This window comes from Staurois parvus, unplaced genomic scaffold, assembly GCF_062004578.1.
Source record: "Staurois parvus isolate SC_StPar_1 unplaced genomic scaffold, SC_StPar_1.0 ptg000056l, whole genome shotgun sequence".
NCBI lineage: Eukaryota > Metazoa > Chordata > Amphibia > Anura > Ranidae > Staurois > Staurois parvus.
In genome coordinates this window covers 10,750,357-10,774,686 of record NW_028317852.1, presented here as the reverse complement: position 1 = coordinate 10,774,686, position 24,330 = coordinate 10,750,357, and the positions used below count along the sequence as shown (strand labels likewise).

Genomic DNA, 24,330 nt, shown 5'->3' with positions numbered 1-24,330 from the left:
AATCAATATTTTCAATGTGCAGGTACAAATGTTGATGGTCAAGAGAGTTATACATTTTTTTTTGCAGTAGTGCTTTGTTATTTTAAAAGAACACTATTTATTTTTCACATTTGTTAGTATAATTACCTTTCGTACTGAATCACATAAATGTTCAGATCCATTAAAATCACTGATAGATTGAAGTCCAAATTATCTGCACTGCCCTAAGAGACTGATATGAAAAGTGTGCATATGGAAAAAAGTATTGTTGTCCATAGTAAGCAGTAAGCTTCCAGCTGTAATTTTTTTTGTCCAGATCAAAAGATTTTTTGATCGCTTGCGATAGACAGCAATAAATGTTTGTGAGAGCGTACTTTTCATACATCAGATTATAAAGTTGTTTCTCAGGCTCCTAACCTCATGAAGATCAGTGGTGGGACGAGGTCCTCATGTGCTCTCAGGATGAAGATGCCAAAGAATGCTCCCCACACCTGAGCTGATGGAGCTTGCACATCTGCATATAAAGTGGTCGGGCTGGTGAAGGGTGCGAAAATGAGAGCCTTTGTCCACCAGCCCTATATATACCATCTTTTGGTCTAAGGACACTGAATGGGAGGGAGGAGAATGGTTACAGCATAACATAGCCAAAACGCTGCCCAATTGTGCCATACAGTAGGTATTTTGGCATGCCCAGTGCCCATGAGTGAATGTCAGAAAGGAGACATATGTACCACTTACCTGCCTCCCTCTCCATCCACATTAGGCACCAGTGCTTTTGGGGCGGGACCCCCCACAATGCTGAAAGAAATGATGAGAAATAGAATGATCATATCAGGAGGGCTGCACACTTACAATTCCACAGTTGGCATTTAGCTTTGATGGGAAGTATTTAAATAAATAACCATAGAAATGCTGAACCAGTATTTAAAACACAAAAGAACAGAAATTATGGAATGTAATTTTCACTAGGTGATTCTTAGGCAAACTTCCACTAAATTGGTGTGATACATAAAGTGAATGTTCACCACTGAGATTTGCGCAAAATCTATGATAAATACAACTGTAGAGATCATCTAGGGGTACATTTTGTGTACATATAATGCAAATTTATGAATAAAGGCTATAAAAGCAGCATTCATTCATAAATGAAGAGCACAACTGGACTGTCACAATGATTCTCCCAATGTGACCAGTTAAACTCTGTTGTCACTGAGACAACTGATCTCTGCAGTCTGTGTGTGGAGAGGAGTGTTAGCACATCGAATACAGAATGAGACAACTGTTTTAGTGACAGTAGAGCTCTGGTGATTACACTGGAAGAGCAGCAACATATCGGTTTAATGTAAAGGACTGAGCTATCCATTGTTTCTTAAGATCACTGATGGTGATTGCATATTAAATGTTCTTTTGTTCACAGTTAGATAAAAAAAAAATCCTATACACACACACACACTTCTTAGTCAAGAATATCTGAAATATTATATATGATTATAGTTACCTTTTGCAGCTGGAGGCGCATTAGAGGCTGCAATGGTTGTTTATAGTGATTCACCTGATAATTTGATCTCCTGTAATATCATTCAGGCACACAGCTAAACCATCTGTCTTTGCACTAGCAGATATGGACTCTCATTGATTTGTATTACAACATAGGCAGTCAATGAAAAACATTTTAGAATTTGCATTATCAGAGCTAGAATATGAGATTTGCATGGATCGATTTGTGCTAATATCATCTATATATAGAGTAGTGCAAATGCAATCACCTGTCTATCGAATCAAATGTTAAACTGTAAAATCACGTGAGACAGTTGCATTTGGTCTAAAATTTAAGCAATATGGCTTCTGCTGGCTTTTTTTCATTTATTCTTTTGTAAATGAAATGAAAAGATGTTGAGTTACTTTTTGAAAATTGCTGTTCTATCTGCCCCTTGTCCAACCAGTTCTTTTGAGTCTGGCACTAGAAATAATGGCATCTTGTTTGTGTTACCTTGCTGACACATCAAGTTGCTTGTATCCAGTTGTATTCATAAATGGTATGACAACAAGGTAGTTTATCAACATATTATCTGGCAGTAATAATGCTATAATACATGACTACAACTGCTTAAGACCATGGCTCATATTTATTAGTCCTCAACACATCTTTCAGTAACAATTATATGGTGTTTAAAGTCCCCAATAGGTTAGCTAATGCAATTGCCATGCACACAGAATACCAAATGCTTTTCTGCGGCTCTTTATTGTCTTTGCTAAACACTACACTTAGATATGAGTCTTGCTGAAAGCAAATGATTGGACAGAGATCATCCAATACTATAATAATTCCCTGATGACCTGCTATTATCTAACCAAGCTTCCATGACCTACATGTTTCACACATGTACTGTGTGAAAGCAAAATCAGTAATTTCAGGTAAATCACTTTCTCATTGATTACACCATTCATCCCTAATGTTAATAAGGTATTGTTATCCTTCTGCTGTGATGTGAACTGTGATGTGAACATGCCTACAGTTTTCCCCTATGGCTCATAAAATTGTTAATATAAGGATTATTCGCTAAATGTTTTACATTTTAGTTTAATGCTAAGTTCTATTGATAAAAAACACTTTTGACATTTTGTAAAAAACATTTAATGCATATTGTTAAAATACACTGAGTTTTTTTTTTATTCTACATACATGCATTTGATACATTTCAAGTTACAGCCCATTTTCTGGAACATACAGTACACCAGGTATTTAAAGAATCAGTTGTGCCAACTGCCAGTTCTTAGGGAAGAAGTTTGAGACAACAATTTGCTATATATATATATATATATATATATACTATGTTGAAATTTGGATTCAGGTGTTCGAATCACCTCCATGGCCACAGGTGTGTAAAATGAAGCACCTAGGTATGCAGACTGCTTCTACAAATGTCTGAGAAAGAATGGGTCGCTCTCAGGAGCTCGGGGAATTCAATCACGATGGAGTGATAGGTTCACCTGTGCAATAAGTCCATCTAGTTTCCTTGCTACTAAATTTTCCACGGTCAACTGTTAGTGATATTATAACAAAGTGGAAGTGACTGGAAACAACAGCAACTCAGCCACAAAGTGTTAGACCACGTAAAATGACAGAGTGAGATCAACGCATGCTGAAGTGCACAGAAGTCGCCAACTGTCTGCAGAGTCAATAGCTGAAACTGTGTGTGGCCCTCAGTTTAGCATAGCAACAGTGCGTAGAGCAATCAGTGGTCAGTGCTGTTTAGTGCTGATCAGGTATACAGGAGGTATGGCAGGCTGACAGCTCTGTTGCCACTTGCCAGGTAGTGGCTTAACTTTGTCATCTTGAAACAAGATGTACTGGCAGAATCTCCATACAAAAGAAAAATTAATGGAAAATATTTTCTTACACTATTTTGTGTGAAGCATCCATGCACAAAGCTAGTCAGGTTTTGAGACTTCAGATACAGTGGTACCTCGGAAGTAATGTAAATTTTGAAGTAAGTTGAGAGAGGGGTGTATTTCTCTTATATCAAGAAATGTTGTTTCTTTGGGGGGGGGGGTTATGTAAAAATAAAAAGTGGTAATATTTTGATTGCTGCCACTATTCTTTGTTTGCAAACGGTCCATCAAGTCTGCCCCATTTTTTTTTCTTTTACCTTTTTTGGCTGAGCATAGATCTATGTTTGTCCCATTATGCTTGCATTGACTTACTGTTGACAGATTCACTATCTCTGCTGGAAGTGTATTCTAACTACTCTTGCGTTAAAATATTAACTTTTAAGATGAGTTTTGAACTTTCCTCCTACTAGTTTGAGGCCCTGTCCCCACTGGGTTCTTGATCTTAGCCTCTTTTTTCTTAGCCTGTTTTAAACTATTGCGTCTGTGAGGTTAAAAGGACATAAGGTTTCCCTGGAGATGTAAGCTTTGTGTGCTGCTAGTGCAATGGACTACAGACTCTTAATGGCTTCAGTGAGAATCCTCGCACAGACACAGCAGTGAGAGCAGTGGGGTGGAATCTGTCAGTGTTTGAGAAAGAAAAAGTCACAGGAAATAAGCTCAAGATACTTAGAATCTGATAGTTATCTGACAGTTTGAAAAGGTTCATCCTCTATCATTCTATATCATTGAGAGTGCAGCCAGTGCCACAGTTCATATCCTAAAGGGTGCTTTTGCTGAAAGTATTCCCAATACATGGCAAAATTAGATTAAAAACACTTTAGAGGATTCAAACATTTTCAAAGGAATTCTAAACTAACCATAATTAGAATCTACTTTGACTAAAACTATCAACTCTATTAATTTATTAAAGGTTTAATATAGTCCCTGCCTTTAAGGAGCTAAACAATCTAAGGACCCTAACTCACATTCATACATACACATAATGGGGACAATTTAGACAGGAGCCAATTAACCTACCAGCATGCCTTTGGAGTGTGGGAGGAAACCCATGCAGGCACAGGGAGAACATGCAAAATACAGGAAGTTAGTGCTGCTGTTTATATTCAATTCGACTACCCTAGTGCTGCCAGGCAGAAGTGCTAACCACTTAGCTACTGCGCTGCCCAACTGTAAACACAAAGATAATATTTTAACATATATTTTCAGAAAAAAATATAGTCACTCTGCCATTTAGTTTGGAAGTACACACTATACACTCTTTTGCTTTGGCTATTTTTCCTTAACACTGTTGGGCATGTTATGTTTGCAAAGAAGATTGAGTAGCTAGGATCCCTTAAAGGAGAAGTGTGGAAAAAAAATAAACATACACACTCACCTAAAACATCTGATGCTACAGCTGTCCCCCCACTGACTCTACGACCTAGAACTGACTGACCGCATGACCACTGATTGCTCAGTTATCGGTCTTCAATGAACAAAGAGTGGTGACTGTCAGTCACCTGCTCTCTGCTCTGCCTCTTAGGTGCTCACTGGAGCACCGGGCTTTGGATTGGGTGGGAATGGTTGGCTCAGGCTCGATGCACTAAGAGGCTGAGCCAGCTGCTGGTCAGGCATCTTGGTAGATCCTGCTGACAGCTGAATCTGGGTTACAGGAGTAAACTTATTTCTGCTTTGGCAACACTTCTTTTAAACCACCTTGTTAACAAGCAAATAAAAAATGACAACAGTTGTATTTATGATAACCGCTATGAGTATACCCAATTTGCTGTGAGTTCTTAAATATCTTGATTTATATTGGCCTCAAACAACAACTGGTGGCCATTTATCCAGCTTTAGTAGTTATATGCTTTAAAAAAATTAGACATTGATTAAAAAATTAAATCATTACTCTTTGTACAAGGCTACTATAAGTGGGACTTCACTCTCTCAATCAACATTGACTAGTTTAATCTTTATGCTGCTAGCATTGGTAAATAGATAGGAATGGATATCATATTTATTTATTTTAAACTTGTTTTTTTTTACAATTCTTCAGTTACTTCCTGGTTTCCATGCATAGGCAAATGATGCCATAGAGCCCAGGTTTCTTCAGGGGGGAAGAAGGGTTTTATCAGCTAAGCGCACCCTCCTGCCTGCATGCCTGAGCTAAGGGCAGATTGATTTAAAGAAGTAAATACTATATGAATCATCAATCCTTACTCAAGATGACCATGGCAAGAAATGCTAGGGGCTGCTTTTCAGTGTGATTTCTTAGCAAAATAAAGAATGGAGACATGGGTGGAGGAGTTTCCTTTGAATATGAAAGATGACTTAAACCACGTTTTGGGTTTGTGGTGCCCAGATACAGTTCCACTTTAAAGTTCTATAAGAATTTTTCTTTTTTTTTCTGTGTAGGTGTCTGATCGGTCGGTGGTGGCCCTGGTTCCCAAACAAACTTCATCATACAATATCCCAGCCTCAGCTAGCATATCACGAACTTCAATCAGCAGATATGGTGAGGAAATACATTTTCAGTAAATGTCAGTAATTTGCATATATATATATATATATATATACGACTACAGCATTGTATATCATGCAAATGTGGTCTTTAAAATAAAGAGAGCAGCTATGAATATTGGACCCTCCTAATAAATTTGTGTGGTCCCACCATGTAGGAATTAGTTACTTAAAAGGATTGGTTTCTGTTCCTTCAGGTAAGTAATTAGGAAGATAGCATGATATAATTTACTTTATGAAATGTAAAAATAAAAAACTCTTGGTTGCAATACAGGTGAAACTCAACAAATTAGAATATCATGCAAAAGTTCATTTATTTCAGTAATGCAACTTAAAAGGTGAAACTAATATATGAGATAGACTCGTTACATGCAAAGTAAGATAGTTCAAGCCGTGATTTGTCATAATTGTGATGATTATGGCTTACAGCTCATGAAAACTCCAAATCCACAATCTCAGAAAATTAGAATATTACATGCAATCAATAAAACAAGGATTGTACATAGAACAATATCGGACCTCTGAAAAGTATAAGCATGCATATGTACTCAGTACTTGGTTTGGGCCCCTTTTGCAACAATTACTGCCTCAATGCAGCGTGGCATGGAAGCTATCAGCCTGTGGCACTGCTGAGGTGTTATGGAAGACCAGGATGCTTCAATAGCGGCCTTCAGCTCTTCTGCATTGTTTGGTCTCATGTCTCTCATCTTTCTCTTGGCAATGCCCCATAAATTTTCTATGGGGTTCAGGTCAGGCGAGTTTGCTGGCCAATCAAGCACAGTAATCCCACGGTCAGTGAACCAGGTTTTGGTGCTTTTGGCAGTGTAGGCAGGGGCCAAGTCCTGCTGGAAAATGAAGTCAGCATCCCCATAATGCTCGCCTGCGTAAGGAAGCATGAAGTGCTCCAAAATTTGCTGGTAGATGGCTGCGTTGACCCTGGACTTAATGAAGCACAGTGGACCAACACCAGCAGATGACATGGCTCCCCAAATCAACACAGACTGTGGAAACTTCACATTGGACTTCAAGCATCTTGCAGTGTGTGCCTCTCCATTCTTCCTCCATACTCTGGGTCCTTGGTTTCCAAATGAGATGCAAAAGTTGCTCTCATTAGAAAAGAGATCTTTGGACCACTGAGCAACAGTCCAGGTCTGTTTTTCTTTAGCCCAGATAAGATGCTTCTGATGTTCTTTGTTGTTCAGGAGTGGCTTGACAAGTGGAATACGACATTTGAAACCCATGTCCAGGATCTGTCTGTGTGTGGTGGCCCTTGATGCACTGACTCCAGCCTCAGTCCACTCCTTGTGAAAGTCCCCAACACTTTTGAATAACCTTTTCCTGACAATCCTTTCCAGGCTGCGGTCATCCCTGCTGCTTGTGCATCTTTTTCTTCCGCACTTTTCCCTTCCACATAACTTTCTATTAATGTGCTTTGATACAGCAGTTTGGGAAAATCCAACTTCTTACCTTTTGAGGCTTTCCCTCCTTACAGAGGGTGTCAATGATGGTTTTCTGCACAACTGTCAGGTCAGCAGTCTTTCCCATGATTGTGATTCCTACTGAACCAGACTGAAAGATCATTTAAAGCAGCGGTTCTCAACCTGGGGGTCGCGACCCCTTTGGGGGTCGAACGACCATTTCCCAGGGGTCGCCTAAGACCATCGGAAAACACATATTTCCGATGGTCTTAGGAACCGAGACACCGCTGCAGTCTCCGGCGATGTGTGGGCGGGATGATACGCTGCTGTCACCTGGCCACACCTCCGGGATCGCTCAGCAGCTCCACCTCCTCGCCGCTGATTGGCCACCGGAACTGTAGCTCAGGAGAGGCACACAGGCGGCCAATCACCGGCGAGGAGGTGGAGCTTGGAGAGGAGGAGCCGAGCGGCAGCGCGCGTACATCAAAGAAGACCGAGGGAGCTGCCGGAGCGAGTGAAGAGGAGAGCGGCCAGAGAAGGAAGACAGCTGACAGGTAAGTGAGAGAGCGAGCCCAGGCTGGAGCAGGGGTCAGCAAGGTAAGTATCATTGGTGTCAGTGGGAGGAATAGTGCCCCATCATTTGTGTCACTAATACCAACGATGGGGCACTATTCCTCCCCCCACTGACACCAACGATGGGGCACTATTCCTCCCCCCACTGACACCAACGATGGGGCACTATTCCTCCCCCCACTGACACCAACGATGGGGCACTATTCCTCCCCCCACTGACACCAACGATGTGGCACTATTCCTCCCCCCACTGACACCAACGATGGGGCACTATTCCTCCCCCCACTGACACCAACGATGGGGCACTATTCCTCCCCCCACTGACACCAACGATGGGGCACTATTCCTCCCCCCACTGACACCAACGATGGGGCACTATTCCTCCCCCCACTGACACCAACGATGGGGCACTATTTCCCCCCCCCCTGACCCCAATGATGGGGCACTATTCTCCCCTCCACCACACTGACATCAATGATGGGGCACTATTCCTCCCACTGACACCAATGATGGGGCACTATTCCTCCCACTGACACCAATGTTGGGGCACTATTCCTCCCCACTGACACCAATGTTGGGGCACTATTCCTCCCCACTGACACCAATGTTGGGGCACTATTCCTCTTACTGACACCAGTGATGGGGCACTACTCCCACTGACACCAGTGATGGGGCACTACTCCCCCCACTGACACCAGTGATGGGGCACTACTCCCCCCACTGACACCAGTGATGGGGCACTATTCCTCCCACTGACACCAATGATGGGGCACTACTCCCCCCACTGACACCAATGATGGGGCACTACTCCCCCCACTGACACCAATGATGGGGCACTATTCCTCCCACTGACACCAATGATGTGGCACTATTCCTCCCACTGACACCAGTGATGGAGCACTACTCCTCCCACTGACACCAGTGATGGGGCACTACTCCCCCCACTGACACCAGTGATGGAGCACTACTCCCCCCACTGACACCAGTGATGGGGCACTACTCCCCCCACTGACACCAATGATGGGGCACTACTCCCCCCACTGACACCAATGATGGGGCACTACTCCTCCCACTGACACCAATGATGGGGCACTACTCCTCCCACTGACACCAATGATGGGGCACTACTCCTCCCACTGACACCAATGATGGGGCACTACTCCTCCCACTGACACCAATGATGGGGCACTACTCCTCCCACTGACACCAATGATGGGGCACTACTCCTCCCACTGACACCAATGATGTGGCACTATTCCTCCCACTGACACCAGTGATGGAGCACTACTCCTCCCACTGACACCAGTGATGGGGCACTACTCCCCCCACTGACACCAGTGATGGAGCACTACTCCCCCCACTGACACCAATGATGGGGTACTACTCCCCCCACTGACACCAATGATGGGGCACTACTCCTCCCACTGACACCAATGATGGGGCACTATTCCTCCCACTGACACCAACGATGGGGCACTATTCCTCCCACTGACTCCAACGATGGGGCACTATTCCTCCCACTGACACCAACGATGGGGCACTATTCCTCCCACTGACACCAACGATGGGGCACTATTCCTCCCACTGATACCAACGATGGGGCACTATTCCTCCCACTGACACCAACGATGGGGCACTATTCCTCCCACTGACACCAACGATGGGGCACTATTCCTCCCACTGACACCAACGATGGGGCACTATTCCTCCCACTGACACCAACGATGGGGCACTATTCCTCCCACTGACACCAACGATGGGGCACTATTCCTCCCACTGACACCAACGATGGGGCACTATTCCTCCCACTGACACCAACGATGGGGCACTATTCCTCCCACTGACACCAACGATGGGGCACTATTCCTCCCACTGACACCAACGATGGGGCACTATTCCTCCCACTGACACCAACGATGGGGCACTATTCCTCCCACTGACACAACGATGGGGCACTATTCCTCCCACTGACACCAACGATGGGGCACTATTCCTCCCACTGACACCAACGATGGGGCACTATTCCTCCCACTTACACCAACGATGGGGCACTATTCCTCCCACTGACACCAGTGATGGGGCACTATTCATCCCACTGACACCAGTGATGGGGCACTATTCCTCCCACTGATACCAATGATGGGGCACTATTCCCCCCACTGACACCAATGATGGGGCACTATTCCCCCCACTGACACCAATGATGGGACACTATTCCTCCCACTGATACCAATGATGGGGCACTATTCCTCCCACTGACACCAATGATGGGGCACTATTCATCCCACTGACACCAGTGATGGGGCACTATTCCTCCCACTGATACCAATGATGGGACACTATTCCTCCCACTGACACCAATGATGGGGCACTATTCCTCCCACTGATACCAATGATGGGGCACTATTCCTCCCACTGACACCAATGATGGGGCACTATTCATCCCACTGACACCAGTGATGGGGCACTATTCCTTCCACTGACACCAATGATGGGGCACTATTCCTCCCACTGATACCAAGGATGGGGCACTATTCCCCCCACTGACACCAATGATGGGGCACTATTCATCCCACTGACACCAGTGATGGGGCACTATTCATCCCACTGACACCAGTGATGGGGCACTATTCCTTCCACTGACACCAATGATGGGGCACTATTCCTCCCACTGATACCAACGATGGGGCACTATTCCTCCCACTGACACCAACGATGGGGCACTATTCCTCCCACTGACACCAACGATGGGGCACTATTCCTCCCACTGACACAACGATGGGGCACTATTCCTCCCACTGACACCAACGATGGGGCACTATTCCTCCCACTGACACCAACGATGGGGCACTATTCCTCCCACTTACACCAACGATGGGGCACTATTCCTCCCACTGACACCAGTGATGGGGCACTATTCATCCCACTGACACCAGTGATGGGGCACTATTCCTCCCACTGATACCAATGATGGGGCACTATTCCCCCCACTGACACCAATGATGGGGCACTATTCCCCCCACTGACACCAATGATGGGACACTATTCCTCCCACTGATACCAATGATGGGGCACTATTCCTCCCACTGACACCAATGATGGGGCACTATTCATCCCACTGACACCAGTGATGGGGCACTATTCCTCCCACTGATACCAATGATGGGACACTATTCCTCCCACTGACACCAATGATGGGGCACTATTCCTCCCACTGATACCAATGATGGGGCACTATTCCTCCCACTGACACCAATGATGGGGCACTATTCATCCCACTGACACCAGTGATGGGGCACTATTCCTTCCACTGACACCAATGATGGGGCACTATTCCTCCCACTGATACCAAGGATGGGGCACTATTCCCCCCACTGACACCAATGATGGGGCACTATTCATCCCACTGACACCAGTGATGGGGCACTATTCCTCCCACTGATACCAATGATGGGACACTATTCCTCCCACTGACACCAATGATGGGACACTATTCCTCCTCCTGCAAAATTACAGTTATGAAGTAGCAATGAAAATAATTTTATGGTTGGGGGTCACCACAACATGAGGAACTGTATTAAGGGGTCGCGGCATTAGAAAGGTTGAGAACCACTGATTTAAAGGCTCAGGAACCCTTTGCAGGTGTTATGGCTTAATTAGCTGATTAGAGTGGGGCACTTTGAGCCTAGAATATTGCACCTTTTCACAATATTCTAATTTTCTGAGATTGTGGATTTGGGGTTTTCATGAGCTGTAAGCCATAATCACCACAATTATGACAAATCACGGCTTGAACTATCTTGCTTTGCATGTAATGAGTCTATCTCATATATTAGTTTCACCTTTTAAGTTGCATTACTGAAATAAATGAACTTTTGCACAATATTCTAATTTTTTCGAGTTTCACCTGTAGATACATAAGCATCTCAACAACTAAAATACCAAAAAGAGGATGTTACATTTTCCACTGAATACATATTCCATAATCTGTCCCTTCTGCTTTCTCTCATCACTAATTAATTTTCTACTTAGGATCACCTTTAAAAAAATAATACATGCACATTTTTGTGCAGGTTAAAAAAAGTGCATTTATAATTTGTTTTTCTCAGGAGTCTGCAGAGCAATGTCTGGCACCTGCACACTCTTCTTCCAGCTTTAGCCATTACCTAACTTTTTTCAAAAAGGCTCTTTTGTGATGATGCTCTCTAGCTTTGGCCATCTAATTCACCTTCACTACTGTAGACACACCTCCTCTATGTACACCATTCAGGGCAAGGAGACAGTTTATTACCTGACTTATCAATTTACTAGAATTTCACTCTAAAAGAAATGAAAAGGTAAAAGAAAATCACACTAGAAAACCATGGTTTGAAAATTAACACGTGTGCCTTCCTTTACAGCCAAGTTTCCTCCTACTGTTTTATTGCAACATAGAAAATTTGTAATTTTTAAATTTTTGCCTTCCATTGCACAGCAGAGAAATATATTTACAACTGATCACTGTATTAGTGTCATTGGGGTATCAGTGACAGATAGTTCCCACCCAGTGTCAGAATGCCCGCCGCAGTCCCTCTATAAGTCGCTTATCACAGCCCATACTAGTATAAAAAAAAAGTAAATTCCAATATATATACTGCCATTTTTAGACGCTATACCTTTCACATAAACCAATTAATTTACATGTATTGGGATTTTTTTGGGGCAAAGACATGAAGCAGAATACATTTTAGCCTAAATGTATGATGAAATTTTTTTATTTTTTTTATTTTTTTACTGTATATGTTTTACTGTATAACAAAAAGTCAAAAGTACTGGGTTTTTTTTTCAAAATTGTCAGTCTTTTTTTTTTATAGCGCAAAAAATAAAAAACGCATAGGTAATCAAATGCCACCAAAAGAAAGCTCTATTTGTGGGAAAAAAAGACATACATATCATTTATGTACAACGTTGCATGACTGCATAACTGTCAGTTAAAGTAATGCGCACCGTATCGCAAAAAATGGCCTGGTCAGGAAGGGGGGTAAATCCTCTGGAGGGCAAGTGGTTAAATCAGTATTCGATATGTGACCACCCTTTGCCTTTTAACGCAGCAGCAGTTCTTTAAATCCTTATACACACAATGATAATATCATATTAATCAGTATGGGGGTTTTTTTGCATGCTAATCTCATAACGAAAATTAAGAGGTTACTAAAAGTTCCAAAAAGTCTTGTACAACAGAATACAACTGCTGATGAATACTGTATTTATTAAATGAAAATTGTCAGTTCTGGTATCGTACGAGAAACATTTTCATGTTTGTCCCATTGGATATTTTCACATGAACTTTCATGGTCGGCTCTCTAAAGCTGTGTACTAACGATCAGATTATAGTACGATCGCTTTGAAAGCAGTATTTTTTGTCCAATTTACTCATCATGTGTACTAGGCATTAGATACACTTCATGTAGTTTTTGAAGGTGCTTACTTGCTGTATTGTTCTAAGCATTCTGTAGAATTTACCAGAGTTCCACCAGACTTTGACTGTGATATTTTTGATGTTCAAGCCCTAATTCTTGGAAGGTAAATCCAATCTACTTGCATGCAAAATATAGTATAACTTATTACTCATTGCTTTATTCATTACCAAAACACTGCCAACTCAGAAAGTACTGCAGTACATTCACAGTACAAAATCAGGTGCTCAACCCAACACTTTTGACTCTTTCAAACTCATGCATATTCAGTACATCACATTTTGATGTGCTACTGCATGTATATGTATTTGCCCATTTTATTATTTATTTTATTTCAGGCACTTAGTGCCATCAATTTTACACAGTGCATTTACATATATATACTGTACATTCACATCAGTCTCTAACCCTCAATGGCCATACAATCTAAGGTCCTTAACTCACATTCATACATACACATACTAGGGCCAATTGTAGACAAGATCCAATTAACCTACCAGCATGTATTTGGAGTGTGGGAGGAAAGCCACGCAGGCACAGGGAGAACATGCAAACTCCAGGCAGGTGGTGCCATGGTTGCAAACCAACAACTCTGTGCTGCCCATTTTATTTCTAATCACTTTTTTAGTTCATGCCCTATGTGAACTAAGGAAGAAACATACAGATGTGGGATTTTTAATGGTGCATATGTAGTAAAAACACACACCTACATAATACATTTCAATGGGCCTGCTTAACATGGTTAATGCACACAAATGTAGCATGTCATATATTTAAAAAACACACCATAAACCATATTGCATAAATGTGAACTGGCTACTAAATAATTAATTGGAAATGTAAATGTGTTCTTACAGGGTTAAAACTGTCAGAAGAATTCAGCACTTTTTTATCTAAATGATAGCATAAACAACATCAATGGTTTAGCCCCTGGCTGTGTGGAAAGGTGGCAGTGTCAATAACATTTGTCTGATTCAGTGGTTAAATAATGACAACTGGTGCAAATATTATTATGGTAGAAAGAAAAACAACAGACTTTACTGAGAATTAACAATAGCTTTGTTCAGTGGTTTGAGCAAAGCACTCTATAAAACTTCTGTAAATCTGACATTTGCTATGGTATTACATTTGGATATTGCAAATGTTAATATGGATCCTGCATTGCTTCCAACTGATGGAGCTGTGCATAGAGCAAATGAGAATAGGAAGAATTATTTCCTGACAGATGCACTAGTGTCTGTTCAGTCTCTGCTTGGCATTTACTGCAAGAATGTGTCTGGTCATGCTTCCTACATCTCTCGCATACACAGTATAATTGTAACTGCTTTAGCCTGACAATAGAGACAATCCAAATTAAATATCCACTGCTTTCTGGTAAATTAATGACATTTGTTTTACTAGTTAGGGCATTTTTGTCTAATCACTTCTATGTCAGTGTCCGTTTGTGTGGATAAACTATAAGGCGTATTTTTCATTAACATAGGTAGCTTATAAGAGCCAAACATATCTGACTCTTCACAAATCCTTAAAAAGTGTCTTGTCTTTATTCTTAGGGATGGTGAAGCAATTTAAAAACAAATGGCATTCAAATGTTGTGGCTACTATAGTATGTGCAACTATATATTATTATGTAGTCCCCTCAGTTCAGGCAATGTCTTTAAATGTCTAGTTTGCTCATTCCATGCCAGCTGTATAGTCATTTTATTCTTCTGAGATGACAAAGTAAAATAAATAAAGACTGCAATCTGTATTAAAAAGGTGACAGGATTCAGAATGGTTCCCCCTACCAAGGTTTAAAAAAAACTCTTAGCCACCTTTGTAGTCCTTGATGACTTGCCAACAAAAAAGCTAATACAAAATTATGCCACTGTTTAGAAGTATACCTACAGTATATACAGTGAGGAACAGAAGTATTTGAACACCCTGCGATTTTGCAAGTTCTCCCACTTAGAGATCATGGAGAGGTCTGAAATTCACATTGTAGGTGCATTCCCACTCTGACAGACAGAATTTAAAAACAAAATTCAGGAAATCACACTGTATGATTTTTAAAGAATTAAAAAATTAAAAATTACACTTTTGAAAATCCTGCAATCCTAAAGAATCCCTGTATTTATTATTTAATGCTAACTCTTCTCAGGTGCACCATTCAATATGCAAACATCTTATCAATAAAGAATTCTATACACAGATCCAAGGAAATACTTGTGTGTATCAAATAATCCCACTAGTCAATTTTTTCTGGATGATAAACCAACTTTTCATTTGCAAATTTATGAAGCCTGTGGTATTCACACCCCTCTCATCCTGAATATTTCCAAGAATCCTTTTATTGCTAGCTTTTCACATAGATTTCTTGGTTTTTACACTATCAATTGCTAGACATTATGGGGTCTTGCCACAAGTAGTGTACTATGTATGCAGCCACTGCTTTGATATTTAAATTTTAGCTTCTTCTATGTATCTGGTCTGAAGGGATGGAGGGTTTTGGACTTCTACAGGGCACATATACAAAATACTATGTCAATTCCACTCCTTTCTTTTTTACAGAAAGCAAAATGCTTGCTCATTGCTATATAAAAAAATAGGGTTGCAATATTCAAAATCTCAACTTCAGCTATACTGGGTATTGTCTATTCTTTTTATTGAAAACAAAATCAAGACATCAAGAGAGCTTGGTAAAACCACCCTACTATACCACACTACCAGATCATACAGTGGGTATAGAAAATAATCACCCCCTTTAAAATAATCACATTTCATGCATTACAGTCTGAAATGAAGACATACACATTTTTTGTTTTCTCCAGCTGTATTTACTCAGTGCAACTTATAACACTTTTAACAAGTGGAAGATACAATTTTAACAAGTCAGAAAAAAAAACCAGAATCACTGAGTTGGAAAAAGGATCACCTCCTGTGTCAGTAGTTTGTTGAACCACCTTTTGTTTTAATTACAGCCTTTAGTCTATTAGGATATGTCTCTACTAACCTTGCACATCTAGACTTTGCAATATTTGCCTACTTTTTTTTTGCAGAACTGCTCAAGTTCCATTAAATTTGATGGTGACTGTTTGTGGAATGCAGTCTTCAAGCCATTCCACAGATTTTCAATGGGGTTTGGGCTGGCCTGGGCTCTGACTAGGCTATGCAAGGACATTTTTTCTTCTTCAACCACTGTGTGGTTATTTTTGCTGTGTGATTTGGGCCATTGTCATGTTAGAAGGTACATCTTCTTCCCATTGACAACTTTCTGGCAGAGGAGAACAGATTTTCCTCAAGAATTTGATGGTATTTTGCCCCACCCGCTTTTCCTTCTATCTTGACAATTGTTCCAGTCCCTGCTGCAAAGAAACACCCCCATAACAGGATATTACCACCTGCATGCTTTGCATGCTTAGGAATTTGGATGGTGAGCTGAATTGGATATCCGCCAGACACATTGTTTAGTGTTTAGAGGCCAAATAGTTAAATTTTAGTCTCATCTGACCATAACACCTTTTTCCATGTGGCCTCAGAATCTTCAAAGTGCATTTTAGGAAAGCTCAGTCATGACTGCATGTGGCCTTTCTTGAGGAGTGGCTTTTTTTCTTGCAACCCTCTCATACAAACCACATTTGAGGAGAATTTGTGATATTGTTGTTACATGCACACAATGACCACTTTTTGTCATAAATTCCTGCAACTGCTTCAGAGTTGCTGTAGGCCTCTTGGTAGCCCCTCTGACCAGTTTCCTCCTGACTTTTTCATCCAGTTTGAAGGGACATTCTGATCCAGGAAGGGTAGTTTTGTACCAAATACCTTCCACTTAATAACAGATTTCACTGTGCTTCTAGGCATTGATAAAGCCTTCAAACTTTTTTGGTATTCATCTCCTGACTTGTGCCTGTCCACAACTTTATCCCGGAGATCTTTTGACAGTGCCTTGCCACTCATAGATGCTTCAGTTGCACTATCAGGGACTGGAATGCTCCAGGAAAGCTCTTTTCATGCTAAGCTAATAACAATTACCACAACTGATCATAGTTGAAAGTCTAATGGCTTTGTGTGCCATTGAGAAGGTGATTAGCTAATTTAGTTTAGATTTAGTTTACTAATTTTTAGGAAGGGGGTGATCCTTTTCCAACTCATTGATTCTGTTTTTGATTTTTTTTTTTTGTGACATGTTGGTGTTATATCTTTCACTTGGATGTTATAACCTGGATAAAACAAAAACTGTATCTGTCTTCATTTCAGGCTGCAAAGCAACAGAATGTGATTATTTTAAAGGAGGGTGATTTTTTTCTATACCCACTGTAATATATATAGTGAAACAATAGCTACATATGCAGCACAACTTCCTTCTAACATTCCACACTAATGTTTCGAGTAGTAACATTTACTATTAGAAAAGAATTAATGGTTGTACATGACGATCTCCAAAGACTCAGCCACAAATTAAATGCCCTCATCAAAAGAAATAATTTTTCGACAAAGAAATTGGCACAGTCTTTCCAGTACATTTAATGGGGAATATATATATATATATATATATATATATATATATATATATGTATATATATTATATATATATTCTACATCTTTGCCCCAAGTGTGTCTTGGACTCAATTTCAGTAGATTGTGTATATGTGTATGTTTTAAATTTTATCTTTGTTATATCGTCTGAAGACTTAGGTTCCTCTCTTTCTAGATTTCAAACATCTTTTCTTGCCTGCTCACTTGTTTTATTCATTCTCTACCTCCTCAACCAGGACAGTTGTACACTCCAGTTGTACTGGCATCTTACTTGTTTTAATTTTACACCTTAGATAGAGACAACCCCACAATGAAAAACATCCCTAAAACTTGGTTGCTGTCTTCCTATAATTCCTAAGCTTCCCAATGATTTATAATCTGACAGTGAAAGTTTATTTCATGTTATGTTTGTTTATCTATAGCCCCCCTGCTTTCTTATGCTAAATATAACCTGGTATGTCACATTGTACATTGCAAACTCATCTTTATTAATTGGTGAGAAAGTGTAACCTTTGCTTAAAACGAAATAGTGTGGAAGATTAAGTCTAAATCTGTTTATTTAGTACATTCACACCCATTAACATTGTTGCTTTTCTTCACAATCCCTCACAATTCTCTGATTTTGCTTTCCTCTTTCTCTAAAAAAAAAAAAAACTGGACTGTGAATTAATCCAGTTTTACCTTTATCCAATTAGGCTGTTTTGCAATGTGTCAAGGCATATATTGGTTGTAAAGGAACATGGCAAGAGTATGAAGTTGTAATTTTTTTTTTTTTAATTGCTTAGTGAAAATTGGTAATTGTCAAATCACTTGTGTATGTGGGGGAAGTGATCTTGAAGGCCCCTGTCCCTGTTCAAGGACAGTTTTTCTTTGCTGACGTAGATGATTTGGCATTTATTTCCACACCTTAAAGAGAAAAAACTTTCTTTGAGGGCAGTAAAGTGCACATTTTGGAATGAGGAGACAACTGGTTTGCAAGATAGTGCTATCAAGCATACATAGGAAAAGACATCCTGAACTATAGTCCCTTTGTTGCTCATCCTGAACTACAGTCCCTTTTTGCTCATCCTGAACTATAGTCCCTTTTTTGCTCATCTCTGCTACATCAGTGGGTGTTCATCTCTCTGGCCGCTATATTAATTATACCTATAATGTACGGGGAATTACCTGCATTAATTTAATAACAGGTTGACTGATTTCATAGCATGGATACAGCATGGATTAATTCTCCAAACCATTGCCTCTCAGGTAGCCCTAACTGAATGAATACACTGTATGTTACCTTCTGACCCCACCATCGAAATTTGAATTTCCTTAGAGCAGGAAACATTTTTCCAATCTTCATTTATCAATATTTTTTTTTATTATGTCCGTGCCAACAATAGGCAAATTTTATTGTAATTGCATGACAGGTTCTGCATAGTCTGTAACAGTAAGACAGTGGGTTTGAGCTACTAACCTCTGATGATGTGCAACGCAAATGTTATGCTTGGCAGGCAAAGCCCATTGTAGCAGCACCTAGACTACAGGTCACGTCTTCCATCTCAGGAGATCACTTTTAAAATATTACCATAATTATGCTAATTAAAAAACACACACAAATTGATATGAACCTATTATGACCTTTTCATCCTTTATAATTTTTTTTTAAATCGAGGAAACAATATTTGTAGGGTTAAACTTTTTAGCAGTGCTCAAAAGGAGGAATAAACTCAAAGCTAAAGTATATACATTCATTATTGGAGTTCTATAAGAAAATAAAACACTACGGTATATGCTGTCTAGCTTCTGGGCAGTCATAAGCTCTGCTCCATTAAATGGAAAAACCCAAATTGAGGGAAACACCTCCTATCCCATCTGCTGTGTTAAAATAGCTACTGGTATTTATAAAAATATTATTATAAAAGTACAATGCTAAAATGACCATTCTAAACTGCACCTTTTCTATATATGTGGTATTAACATAAATATCCTCTTATCAAATACTGTGCAAAATACTGCAATAATAAAATATATAAATAAACAGCTCTAATAATTATAAAAGCTTAAAGCAAAATTGATAATCCAGTTTACATCATGTGCAATTCCACTGTAAATAAATAAATCAATATTAAGTACCACATAAATTCTCTTGTTCTTGTTCAGTGTTATAGTCCATCATGTGCATTCATGCTAATAATCCGTATAAAGTGTCCAGTGCATAAATATATTTCACATCACTCTTCAATAGAATTTTCTATCAAACAAAAAAATCTCTGTGATGGAACTATGTGCAGCAACCTCCACTTTAATCTGTGTTCCTGAAATATATGTATGCACTGGACACTTTATATGGATTATTAGCACATGTGCACATGATGAACTATTACAATGAATAAAAATAAGAGAATTTATGTGGTACTGAATATTGATTTATCTATATACAACGAAGTTGCACGTGATATGAACTGCTTTATAAATTTTGGCTTCAGATTTTATAATTTTATATATATATATATATATATATATATATATGTATGTGTGTATATATATATATATATATATATATATATATTATTGCTGTATTTGATAAAATAGGATTTTTTTTTTATTTTATATATACTGTATATATAGAAAAGGGAAAGTTCGGTAAGGTCATTCTAGCTCAGTACTTTAATATTAATAACATTATCCCTACTATACCTTGCAGGCAAAAGCAACATCTGTTCTACACCAATCCAAATGGATGAAAACTAGGTCTTTAAACAGGCGCAGTTGGGTGTGTGATGTATACTGTATGACAAGCATGCTCTTAGTTTAATGTGTTTGCTTGGTTTATTTAGTGAGCCATTATATACCTTAGAACCATTTCCCCATAATTCTTGTTCCTGGATAAATGTTGAAGCTACTTCTTGTGAAGTATTCAGTGCCACAGCACAGATTTATTTTAAGACCACGCACAAATTTTAGTAGTGTGTTTATCTATAGGTTTCGCACACCTTCATTGTCACTGATCCTCACAAACAGCAGAATTTCATTGAAAATGCCCAGCACAAATCCATGTACAGGCTGAAGATCTTGTTTAAACAGGTAACATAGATTGTGAATGTAGGATAATATAGTTTACTGGCGGGTTACCAAATCTTGAACAGTTATGCCTATTTCACTGAATCCTGCGAGATATATATATATATATATATATATATATATATATACACACACACACAGTTGTGTTCAAAATAATAGCAGTGTGTTGAAACAAGTAAATAAAGCTCAAAATCCTTCTAATAGCTTTTATTTCCATACACACAAATGCATTGGGAACACCACACATTCTATTCCAAATCAAAACATGAAGAAACATATATCAAATGTGTGTTGTTCCTCTAAAAAAATTGATGAAAAATGAATATTAGACTGTTCAAAAAATAGCTAATAGCTTTTATTTCCATACACACAAATGCATTGGGAACACTACACATTCTATTCCAAATCAAAACATGAAGAAACATATATCAAATGTGTGTTGTTCCTCTAAAAAAATTGATGAAAAATGAATATTAGACTGTTCAAAAAATATAGCAGTGTTTGTATTCTTCTTTACAAACTCAAACATTCACTATATAAACTGATAAATGTTTGAAGATTTTGCTTTCCTTTGAATCAATTAATATTTAGTTGTATAAGCACTGTTTCTAAGAACTGCTGTACATCGGTGTTGCATGGAGTCAACCAACTTCTGGCACCTGTGAACAGGTATTGCAGCCCAGGATGACTACATTCTACAGTTCTTCTCTATTTCTTGGTTTTGCCTCAGAAACTGCATTTTTGATGTCACCTCACAAGTTTTCTGTTGGATTAAGATCCGGGGATTGGGCTGGCCACTCCATAACGTCAATCTTGTTGGTCTGGAACCAAGATGTTGCACGTTTACTGGTGTGTTTGGGGTCGTTGTCTTGTTGGAACATTTCAAGGGCATTCCTCTTCAGCATAAGGCAGCATGACCTCTTCAAGTATTCTGATGTATACAAACTGATCCATGATCCCTGGTATGCGATAAATAGGCCCAACACTGTAGTATGTGAAACATCCCCATATCTTGATGCTTGTGCAACCATGCTTCACTGTCTTCACAGTATACTGTGGCTTGAATTCAGTGTTTGGGGGTCATCTGACAAACTGTCTCTGGCCACTAGACCCAAAAAGAACAATCTTACTTTCATCAGTCCACAAAATGTTGAGCCATTTCTCTTTAGGCCAGTCAGTGTGCTCTTTGGCAAATTGTAACCTCTTCAGCACATGTCTTTTTTTCAACAGTGGGACTTTGTGGGGGCTTCTTGCAGATAGCTTGGCTTCACATAGGCGTCTTCTAATTGTAACAGTACTCACAGGTAACTTTAGACCTTCTTTGATCTCCCTGGAGCTGATTGTTGGCTGAGTCCTTGCCATTTTGGCTATTCTTCTATCCATTTGAATGGCAGTTTTTCGCTTTCTTCCACGTCTTTCAGGTTTTGGTTGCCATTTTAAAGCATTTGCGATCATTTTAGCTGAGCAGCCTATCATTTTCTGCACTTCTTTATATATTTTCCCCTCTCTGATCAACTTTTTAATCAAGGTACGCTGTTCTTCTGAACAATGTCTGGAACGGCCCATTTTCCTCAGAATTTCATAGAGAAATGCACTGTAACCAGCATGTACAACATTTGCTGCCTTTGAACACAACTGTATATATACACACACTCACCGGCCACTTTATTGGGTACACCTGTTCAATTGCTTGGTAACTCAAATTGATGATAAGCTAGTCATATAGCAGCAACTCAATGCATTTAGGCATCTAGACGTAATGAAGATGATTTACTGGAGTTCAAACAGAGCATCAGAGTGGGGGAAAAAGAGAAGACTTCACCAGAGTGAATACAGAGGGTTCACCACAAGATGTAAACCATTGGTGAGCCTCAAAAACAGGAAGGCCAGATTAGAGTTTGCCAAACGACATCTAAAAAAGCCTTCACAGTTCTGGAACAACATCCTATGGACAGATGAGACCAAGATCAACTTGTACCAGAGTGATGGGAAGAGAAGAGTATGGAGAAGGAAAGGAACTGCTCATGATCCTAAGCATACCACCTCATCAGTGAAGCATGGTGGTGGTAGTGTCATGGCGTGGGCATGTATGGCTGCCAATGGAACTGGTTCTCTTGTATTTATTGATGATGTGACTGCTGACAAAAGCAGCAGGATGAATTCTGAAGTGTCTCGGGCAATATTATCTGCTCATATTCAGCCAAATGCTTCAGAACTCATTGGATGCCGATTCACAGTGCAGATGGACAGTGACCCAAAACATACTGCAAAAGCAACCAAAGAGTTTTTTAAGGGAAAGAAGTGGAATGTTATGCAATGGCCAAGTCAATCACCTGACCTGAATTCGATTGAGCATGCATTTCACTTGCTGAAGACAAAACTGAAGGGAAAATGCCCCAAGAACAAGCAGGAACTGAAGACAGTTGCAGTAGAGGCCTGGCAGAGCATCAACAGGGATGAAACCCAGCGCCTGGTGATGTCTATGCGTTCAAGACTTCAGGCTGTAATTGACTGCAAAGGATTTGCAACCAAGTATTAAAAAGTGAACGTTTGATTTATGATTATTATTCTGTCCCATTACTTTTGGTCCCTTAACAAGTGGGAGGCACATATGCAAACTGTTGTAATTCCTACACCGTTCACCTGATTTGGATGTAAATACCCTCAAATTAAAGTTGACAGTCTGTAGTTAAAGCACATCTTGTTCATTTAATTTCAAATCCATTGTGGTGGTGTATAGAGCCAAAAATGTTAGAATTGTGTCGATGTCCCAATATTTATGGACCTGACTATATATATATACACAGTGTTCAGCATAAATGAGTACACCCTTTTTGAAAAGTAAGATTTTAATCAATATCTCAATGAACACAAGAACATTTTCCAAAATTTTGACAAAACTGAGTTTTATAGAACATTTGTTTAGCTCAGTACATGAAAGTAAGGTTAATATTATAACTTAGATTACAAAATCTTCAGTTTTACTCAAATTAGTTATTGCAAAAATGAATACACTCCACAACAAAAACTACTACATCTAGTATATTGTATGACCTCCATGATTTGTAAGGACAGCACTGAGTCTTGTAGGCGTGGAATGAACAAGTTGGCGACATATTGCAACCTCTATCTTTTTCCATTCTTCAAGAACAACTTCTTTTAGAGCCTGGATGCTGGATGGAGAGTAATGCTCAACTTGTATCTTCAGAATTCCACGAAGGTGCTCGATTGGGTTCAGATCAGGAGACATGCTTGGCCACTGAATAACTTTCACCCTGTTCTTCAGAAATGCAACAGTGGCCTTCGATGTGTGTTTTGGATCATTGTCATGTTGGAAAAGTGCACAACGCCCATGATGTGATGGCAGCATCTTCTCTTTCAAAACAGAGCAGTACATCTGTGAATTCATGATACAATCACTGAAATACAGC

The 24,330-nt window shown here is 39.9% G+C and overlaps 1 protein-coding gene across 1 annotated transcript in view; it reads left to right on the top strand.

Annotated features, from left to right (window-relative positions):
* PLXNA2 (plexin A2) overlaps positions 1-24,330 on the top strand; it is a 502,290-nt gene that overhangs the window by 454,508 nt on the left and 23,452 nt on the right. Inside the window, exon 27 of the mRNA XM_089668339.1 lies at positions 5,767-5,866. Within this exon, the coding sequence (XP_089524465.1) occupies positions 5,767-5,866 (100 nt within the window). The remainder of the gene's footprint in view (positions 1-5,766; positions 5,867-24,330) is intronic.